Source organism: Crassostrea angulata, chromosome 6 (assembly GCF_025612915.1).
Source record: "Crassostrea angulata isolate pt1a10 chromosome 6, ASM2561291v2, whole genome shotgun sequence".
In the NCBI taxonomy this organism is placed as follows: domain Eukaryota; kingdom Metazoa; phylum Mollusca; class Bivalvia; order Ostreida; family Ostreidae; genus Magallana; species Magallana angulata.
This window is the reverse complement of record NC_069116.1, coordinates 52,789,710-52,799,712: the sequence shown is the minus strand read 5'-3', so window position 1 is coordinate 52,799,712 and position 10,003 is coordinate 52,789,710. Positions and strand designations below refer to the sequence as shown.

General features: G+C 32.6%; 1 protein-coding gene across 2 annotated transcripts; it reads left to right on the top strand.

The window, feature by feature from the left end:
- Positions 1 to 213: 213 nt before the first annotated feature.
- LOC128188751 (palmitoyltransferase ZDHHC8B-like) lies at positions 214 to 9,623 on the top strand. Of its 2 annotated transcripts, none has more exons than XM_052859998.1 (8): positions 214 to 534; positions 2,004 to 2,134; positions 2,677 to 2,834; positions 3,023 to 3,195; positions 3,543 to 3,645; positions 3,791 to 3,882; positions 4,122 to 4,266; positions 7,081 to 9,623. In XM_052859998.1, exons 1-8 carry the CDS (start codon positions 458 to 460, stop codon positions 7,792 to 7,794), a joined length of 1,593 nt encoding a protein of 530 aa, XP_052715958.1. In that variant the 5' UTR covers positions 214 to 457; the 3' UTR covers positions 7,795 to 9,623. The 2 variants fall into 2 exon arrangements, with proteins under 2 accessions (XP_052715958.1, XP_052715957.1); XM_052859997.1 differs by having other exon boundaries at positions 217 to 534; positions 6,949 to 9,623.
- The last annotated feature ends 380 nt before the right edge of the window (positions 9,624 to 10,003 follow it).

Sequence of the window (10,003 nt, the reverse complement as noted above, 5' to 3'; positions counted from 1 at the left end):
AGTTAGAATAAAAAAAATTATCGAACATAAAGACAAAGAAGAGGGAAAATCAAAATTTTTGTATCTTGAAAAATAACACAAATTTATTCTATGCGCTTTAGTAAAAAAGGGCCTATGGCCTATACTTCTTCGACAGTATTTTCCTGGTTTTAGCAAATGCCATTCATATTTGATCACATAATATTCATACGCACAGTAAAATAACAGTGATTCAAAACATACTTGCCATGAAACGTGTTTTGGCTAACGCGTTGAATATAGATTAACAAATCTATTATTTAATTTAAAAGTTTGTTGTCGAATATAATCGATTATATGAACTATGGTCAACGTCGAAGTGTTAAGTTTTGTGTGTTGTTCGGTCAATGGAGGATACCAAACTGTTATTCATGCCGAAGGACTTACCCAAGCTATGAAGTCCAACAATAATGAGAAGTAGAGTTCGCCGTGAAATACAATGTCAAGCAGATTAATTCCTGCAATCTGTGCGTGGGGTTTGACCCTAGGAACGACGTCACTTTTCTTTGTTTTTGTGTACGTTTTCAAATAATTTTCCGGGGTATTGAAATTCGTGATCTTGGTCATACATACTTTGTATGAAATTCGTTGCTAAACTTAAGCGATTCTTTTAATAGATCCTCCTTGTAGGTTTTCGTATAGAAATCCACATCGTTTGAAACAAAATGATGTATACTATGTTAATTTTGATTGTCAAAGTTCTTTACGTCTGACCCAGTATGAATTATGTTACTTTGAAATTTGATATTAATTAATTTTTTTTTTTAAACGAAATAAGAATATAATTTTACTTCCCGTATCATTTCCTCTTCCCAATTATCAGCCATCTCTGGCCCTTCATCTGTTTGTTTAATCTGGACAATATTGTGTAACCAGGCAGGAGTAATAAATACACAACCCGCAAATAATTGTGTGTACCAAAAAATTTGCAATTTCATCAGGCTACTCACAATTTTAAAATGATTTCCTTCTACGATTGTCAAGAATTAACAAAGGAGGTCAGAAAAGGCCATGATCAATCCTGTTGTAGGATTGCTGCTATTAATTTGTCCATTTTACTGTCTAAAATGGTAATTTGGTCAATTGTAAGCAATGAAAGTGGACAAATGGCCTGTAGAATATCCTTAGAAATTCAATGACCACATTCTAAAATAGTTTAAGACTTATTTGTTTGACTTTGAATATAAAATAAATGAAAGTTACTGGTGAATGAATAATTAAAAATAGTTAAATGCATACCCAAAGTGCATAATTGAAATATGCAAAATCCTCAATTTATTCAAAGAAAATTTTTCTGCAGAGGCCCATAAAAACGAATACTATTATCTTAAAAGAAGATTTAGATAATTTTACATTTAATAATTAGTTAAAGTGGTTTATAGCAAAGTTCAAAGGACCTGTAGATTTACTTAGCCATATTTGTAATTCGTTATATCGTTATAACAATTTTGTATCGGGAAGTAGAGCAAATTGCCGAATCTGATCTAAAAAGGGTTTTCTTACCTTTAACCCCCTGGCATTGCTTTTAAAAGTATCAAATATAAAACTCACATCTAAAATTGTCAGATTGTATATTCAATGAAGGATTTATGTTGGAACAAAAATAAAAGTCTATTTAGTAGAAATTGCCATAGGGAATGTCTGGTTATTATCGGTATTCTTAATTTTATAAGACTAAAAATAAATTGCCATATCCATGACTTTGTAATATCCAAGTTGTGTAAACTAAGTACATGTATTTTAAAAGTAACAAGAAATTATAAATACTGTATACAGGGTTATTTTTACTCAGCATAATTTTCACCATTCTGCAAACAGTTTCCGTTTTGAATACGCCTAGACACAATTGTGTATAAAGGGAGAAAGGGGCAAAATAAAACGAGTGAATATTTCCCAGTACCGGTAATTTTACTGGAATCCCCAAAAAACTGTGATTTTGATTTATGTCAATGTTTACACTGTATTAGTTTTACTTATTATTACAGGTGCCCTGCCTTGATCGACTTTTCTTTGCTCTATACGCTAGCGATTCCAATATATGAGGGCATTCTTACTCTATTTGTCTTGCTCAACTTTGGGCTTGCAACTTTTATGGACCCAGGATATTATCCCAGAGGTAATTTCTTCCAGAGTTTCATATTTTTATCATTTTATATCAAAATTTTATTACCTTATCAATTTTAAATAGGTACCTTAAAGCAATATGAGCTGTATTATTTAGAACTTTATTTTGCAGTAAAAACCTGCTGGTATGATAAGTCTGCATATAGGTTAATTTTTTATGATAAATAAGACTTGAAAAAACATTATTTTTTGCAAGAAGAAAGATTTCTCTTCTAAGGAATATATAGCAGATCAATTTTTGTACAGGATGACAATAATTCAGTTTTGCTCAAATTAAGCTTTTCCCTAAAAAATATGGCAAACAAATTTAAAAACCATGATATTTTTTGTCATTTTAGTAGAAAATAACATTTTCTTTAAAAAAAAAAATTTCAACATGAAAATTGCAGCTCATATTGCTTTAACAATTTTTTTTTGTTTAAATGGTATATAGACTTGTGTAATTAATTATCAATACTTGTGACAGTTTCAGTTATTTACCAGTAATCTTTAACTCTGATACCTAATACAATACTACACTATCCTCATTTCTAGCACATGAAGATGAGGTAAAAGATGATGATTTTCGAGCGCCATTGTACAAGCCAGTAGAAATAAATGGAATTGCAGTCAGAATGAAGTGGTGTACCACTTGCCAATTTTATCGGCCACCCAGATGCTCCCATTGTAGTGTTTGTAATAAATGTATTGAGGTAAGATCTTTGATGAACATGCAGAGGGAGCTGTTTTTTTTATCTATCTTTTAAGTTTTAAAGGTTTGATAAGGTTGATTACTAAAAATTTGGATCTCTGTCTTTTAAAAGGTTAATCCAAAATATAAAATTACCGAGCTGTACTTCAAGTTTGTTTATTGTATTCAATGAAATGGTTTATTTTTCAGACATTTGACCATCACTGCCCATGGGTGAATAACTGTATAGGCCGGAGGAACTACAGATTTTTCTTCCTTTTCTTGTGTTCATTGTGCATTCATATGATCAGTGTCTTCTCCTTTTGCTTGGTGTATGTCCTAAGGCACAAAGAAGATCTAAAAACTGTTGGAAATATTGTAGCGTATCCTTTTTTTTACCAGTTGATCATATATGATGTCACTGGATTAATAGGTGGTTAATGTCAATCAGTATGTGGGGTCTAAGTAGCTCAGTGGTTTGACTGTTGTTACAGTGTGCCAGAGGCCCTGAGATCGAGTCGCTTTTGAGTCTTGTTTTTCACCACCTGTTACATATATTCAAGAAATCCATAAAGTTGAAAAGTTTCAAAAGTATAAAGTACTGGTATATATATATCCTGCTTTTAACAACTAGTTTGTAACTTTTATCTGAATTTGAATATTAAAAAGATAATGAAACTAATCACGATAATGAGATGCTTACTTGTTGGATCCTTGACTGTTGACATAGATTAATAGACATGATAATTATTGGGTTACTAGTATTCCCTGTGTCAGGGCTTACTGGCTTTCACATCGTGTTGGTGTCAAGGGGGAGAACAACCAATGAACAGGTAATTTTCTCTGAAGTTTTTTCCTTACTTTGCATTCTCTCCATAAGCAACAGACAGAGGAAAAAGTGACAATATCTTTTTATGAATTATGAAACTTGTACCATATTGTTTTATATACATGTAAGTACATTCATGTTTCTCGTAGGTCACTGGCAGGTTCAAAGGAGGACACAATCCCTTCACCAAAGGATGCTGCTTGAACTGTAAATATGCCCTGTGTGGTCCTGTCTGGCCCAAGTAAGTGCTTGAAAATAAGCTCAGCACAAGTATAAACTAAAGCAATATGAAAAATGGCATCATAAGTGTGTGAAGAACAGGACTATAACTTTTGGCAATCAACTGCATATTTAGATTGTTGCGGTTCACCTTAGCAGTACATGTATTTGTTTTAAAAATATATATAAAAAAATTATTGTGTGAGAATGAAGTAATGTACTATGACTATTCATGTAAGAGCTGACTTTTGTCTATTTTAGATTATCCTCTTATGTGCCTAAACATAGAACACTATCATTAGATGCATTGAAAGTCAAGTACTCATCTGCTAACAAAGAAATCAAGCTGTATTCTGATGCAAGCACCAATGGAGTGAAAAGAAATACTGCAGTTGTGAACCAAAATGTAAGATATTGTACCAGGTTTGAACCCATGTCTGTTATGTGTGCTGTTTTTCCTTTTTAAATCTTTTTTTCTTTCTGCCTCTGTTAAAGAATCAGTATAAAACTGTGATAAATCTCTCTCTTTTTTTAAACTCAGCAAATATTTTTTTTTTCAATGAATTTTTGTTGAGAGAGACAATTTTGTTTTGATTGAAGGAAATTATATTAAATATACTAATACTAAAGACATGTAAATTTTCATTAAAATTACTAGGTGGAAGAAAATTAATATTTGACATTTCTTGATATTAACTAAATTAAAAAAAAAATTAAAATTGCTTATATTGATATTAATGTTCACTTCTTGAGAAATGTTGAGTAAAACAAAAATATAAATGATTTGCCATCAAAGCAAATTTGATTTGTATTCTCTTGTTACATGTATTTACATTACTATATTTGTATATTAAGTTATCTTGATTCTTTTGTTTTCCAGTTTGTTGTTTTTGTGTTTATTGCTATGAATTCAATAGTAAAGATTTTCTTTACTTGTTGGTTATATGGATTGGTGGTCTAAATTAATGGTAATGGAATCATCATTTTCTATCTGAGCATGTTTGTTTAACATGTTTCATAAAAACTTACAGAGGGTATTAAACATACAGTAAATATAAATTCATAAAATTTATAACAGGAAGTTGTAAACATCTAATTGTTCATCCAAATACTACTATCCTATATATCCAAGAAAAGACATGTCATTGAAAAAAACTGTATGCATATATATCATCTGTAGCTCTTTCATATTCATAAAAATATTATGCCAACATATACATTTATAACTGGAAACTGTACAATAGTACTAAGTACAAATGTACGCTTTACACTACAGGTTGGTCTTGGTTTTCCTTTGTCAATTCTTGTGGAAGTGCACAGTTACTCCCCTTTGTTCACGGTAGCATATAACCTTTAGACTACCACTTGGCAAGATTTTTTGGTCCTAATCCTAGCGCAGGTGGGCTATTCCATCAAACACAGCTGCACCCCCTTCACCAGACCATACTGATGGATCAAGACTTTCTACTGTTACACCCTTTTTCTAGTGTGTAATTTTGTGTCAAGCATAGCTATTTATCCTCTTTCCTTAGTTCCATTCTCATCATGACATACAATGTATATGGAATAGCCCACAAGTGATGATAGACTGACTCATGTTAATGTGGCAATCATCAGATTGAGGGGTTTACTGACCAAGGCACTCACAGCTTGTAGAGTAGAACCCAGTAATAGAAAAAAGGAATTTGCCAAAAAAAAAAAATGCTTAACTAATGACAAGGTCACTGTTTGCTTTGTGAATAACACTGCTTTTTAGCATACATAATAGAAGTGTGTACAGTGTCTGCTAGAAATTTTATTTTCTAAAGTGCAGAAAATTTGCTGAATTTCTTGTAATATTGCGGATTTAGGTGCTTCTATATGTTGATCCCAACATTATACAATTAGAACTGTATTATAGTGATTGGATATTAGGATAAATGCGACCAAGCTTCCATAATCAACAGGGATGTGTTGTGCTTTTTTGTGTGTTTATGCTGGGTTTTTTTTTTATTTGCAACATACAGCTACATTTATTGATTTTTTTTATTGAAATTATAAGACTTAAAACTGATAAAGTGTGGAATCATTTCTTTGGTTTAGTTTTGGATGTTTTTTTAGGGGTTACATATTCTTTGGGATGTAATAGCAATTTTGTTTCTTAATTCATTGAGAATATAGATTTATAGATAAAGGAATACCAACAAAATCCACAAAAAATTAGCCACTGTGAATATTAATGATTCTACACTATGCTGTAAGGCATCATTTTTGAATGACCGAAAAAATAACACAATTTAAATTTTTTTTAACCATTGCATTTTGCCATACATGTTATTACATAAAAAGTAATGAATATGTCTTTTTTAAGTAAATCTAATTACATGATAACATAAATGATGCTTATCTGTTGCCTCAAGCCTTTTGCATTTGAAATAATGTATGCATGTGTTTTGTAGTGATATTTGAGTTTGATTTCTGCTATCCCTTAATATGTAATGTGTTTTTGATTTGATCTTAATGTATTCTTTTCTGCAAGTATTTTAAAATGACCAATGTTATCATAACCAAATCTCAGATATTTCTACATTGCTATATATGCTTGCCAGTACAATATATGACAGTAATCATAGAACTATTATATTTCACTTAATATTTCACAGTGAATGGGATCATTCTTTCACTTTTCAAGACAAAGTGCTGTAAAAGCTAAAAAAATGTTTATTCATATGATTAATAATAAAACTTTCAAATGAAGCCTCAGAATGAAATCAAGCTTAAAAGTACTTTGTCTTGAATCTATACTAAATAGTGTGGAATTTTCAAAGAAAGCTTTATCAATCAATAATAAATGTACTTGTTCTTTGAGAATTCCCCATGTTTGGACACTAACCTCTCAGTGTCTTTTTTCTGGCTCTCTTGCAGGGCATAACCACAATCCTGTAGTCAGCACATAGGTAACAAGTGTTATATCGCATGGTTTACCTCCTCAACCTAACATATACTCATAATCGACCACCAGTCCTAATCAGCTGATATTGCCATATGTTGTGATGTCTTACCATCAGTATCGTTACTGAAATTGTCTCCCCTTTTATTCGTTGTGTAGGCCCCCCGCACTCCACTTTTGTCGGATCACCAAGACGACCTACATAGCCAGGGAAGTAGCCAATCGGCAGGCTCAGAAATCCATGATTATCGGAAGTCTGATTCTTATACAAATCTTTTTGACACTTCACAGTCAAAGCCTGTTTCATCGTCGTCCAGTAATTACCAACCATCTCGAGGTCCCCCTATTGTTCATCAGCCTCGAATTGAACAGTCACCTCAAAGAGGCAGACGAGCAAGGCAACAGGATTCAAAGGCACCCATGGCTCTTCCAGAGGAATCCATCATGGGATCTCCATCAAAATATACTCCTCCTGCCCGTAATATTCTGAACAGCCCAGGTATAGATAGAAGTAACAATTACCAGTCTCGTCAAGAGACCAGACCTTCACAACCTCAGTACAGTTCTCGCGACTCTCCGGGGTACAATAAACCACAGTACTTTGGTCAGCAAAATGGACACAGAAGGGAGAGAACTCCCAGTGCCGAGGGGTCTGTGGACAGTGTCGATAGGAGACCCTTAATGAACACCTCTGTGTCATCTGGATACAACTCCAGATCGTTCGACACCTCCCCACTGGGGAGAAGTCAGACATTACCAAACAATCAGGGAGGATTCTATGAGGAAGATCCAAGGACTGCTAAGAGACCTATGTCTTTTGTTAAGGCTCTAGAAATGAGTCATTTAGTGGAACAAAATCAGCAGGGGGCAAGGAATGTGGCTGTACAAGGCAAGAAGCCCCCAGTCCCACAACAGGGGTCCCACCACCCCCACAAACAGAAGGGCAGGCACCGGGAGGGCAAGAAGAAGGTGGTTTATGACACGAACTTTGAAGTTTCTGTTTGAAAATGTGATAACTCTTTTATCAATGATTTTACATTTGTGTACAGTAAGTGGGAGAAGGAAGGTGGAAGTTATGTGTATGTGATTGTTAGGCTGAAATGATAATGTGTCCAAAGGATCTGCAATAAATTATCATCTGAACTAGTCCCAGTAGCTTTGTCCACTGAAATGATACTAGTAACAATTCACATCAGTTTCGTAATGAGGTTCATCTAAAACTGTGTTTTTGTGTCATATCATCGCATCGTCCATTTTAGAGTGTCAATCATGTATGTATTTTAAGAAGGTATTTTTAAGAGTGAAAAATTTGTACTGAAAGTGCTTCCTTTTAGTTTTGATTTTAGTAAACAATTTCTAGTGGACCAAAATATATTCCGCTCTTTATTGAATGGTAGGTTTTAATTCTTGTGTAAAATTTTTAAAATGAACCTAAAAACTCTCCCCGTATTTCATGCAGATGTGTATGAAAATAAAAAAGGAAGTAACTCCCATGCACTTGGAATTGGGTATATTTAGACCTACTCCCCAATGCACTTGATATTGTTGCTTGAAAATTATTAAAGGTTGTGTGATGTGTTTATTTTTGTAAAACATTTTTTAATAAAGAATGTGATATTGATTTTAATAACTTGTACAAGGTTCAGATCATGTTTTAATTTGTTTTTCCATCTGACTTTACGTGTGGCTTTGCGTTATAATCTCTTAATCTGTTTTAACCAAATCTCTTATTTTTGTATAAACTTTCTTTCCATTGCAATTTTAGGGTACAATTCTTACCTGCAGAAAATTAAATGAATAAAAAATATGGAATCTGACTGGACACACCTGGATTAATATTAATTTCATTTGAAATGAGAAAAAAAATAGTTGTCAGTCATTCGTGTATAGCAGTAGTTGTTACTGAATCTTCAGAAAAATGCTGTTATATACAGTAGAAATTACCAGAATACTCCTTTGATTATTGCTGGCATTTTCTGTTTTAATGTATTAGTAAAACATACATTTTGTTCAAGTTTTGGTCACTAAATATGGTGATATGTGTATCATACCAAAATGTTGTCAGATGTGAACATTTCAGGTCAAGCCTTCAATTATCGTAATGATAACAATGTCGTCCTTACCTTATTATCACAGAACGTGTATCACTTCAACACATTATATGGTGTTTAATTCAGCGAGAAAAACAAAGAAAGTGCTGAAAATGAAATACGATTGTGAACAAAATTTGTAATACACAGGTTGAATTCTATGCCAAAATCAGCATGTACTTATATTACATTTTTCTTTAGACATGTATATGATGTAGCCCATTTCATGTCCGGTAGTTGTGTAGAAATAGGATTGAAAAGGTGGATATTCACCTTAAATCATACATTCCTTGTAATACATTGTAGTAAAATACATTAGTTTTATTGTAAACAGTTAAATTTTATGTTTTTTTTGAATTAGAATGCAGTATGATTTTAAATTTTGAATAAATGTGGGTCAACAATTGAAACATTCAAAATGAAATGATGCTGAAATTTCTGTACAGAATGACTGACTGTTAGACATACATGTCCATCAACTGTTTACCAAACTGTAGAATGCTTTGTGATGTGTGCATTAGACTCGACTTGTGAACCTGCTGATGTCAGCTCATTTGGAATGGTGACATACATGTACATGTGTATGTATGGATTTGCTGCTCACTTGCGACGTTGATGTGCTTGTATTATTTATTGGTTTGGAGCAGGCACATTGAAGAGCTTGCTTGTTTTATACTTTTAACAAGGGTATTATCACAATGTTGTTTTATACAGATGTAATATCAAATATAAATGTAACACTGATTTGTTTGTTTGTAATTTGTGAGAAAGTCCAGTGAAACCAAACAAAAATAACTTACAGACATTATAATCTTAAAGTTTCACATTTTCTTCAACAGAAAAAATTCTTCTTAGGAAGTGAATGCTGTTATTTGTAAAAATAGGTAACTTTTTAACGTTCATTCTGATTCATACTTTCATACAAAGTGTTGGGGGGGACAGAGAGAATGGTAACCTCTCCCTTTCCCATTTGAATATATGAAAAACAAATCATCACATGTAATATCAAAATTATAATTTTATTCTGTACCTTTTAAAACTTAAAATGATTTATGTGTTCAAAACTTTCCTCATCAGCATGACATCTGCACACTATACATTTGTTATCCTCTAGGTTGACGTTT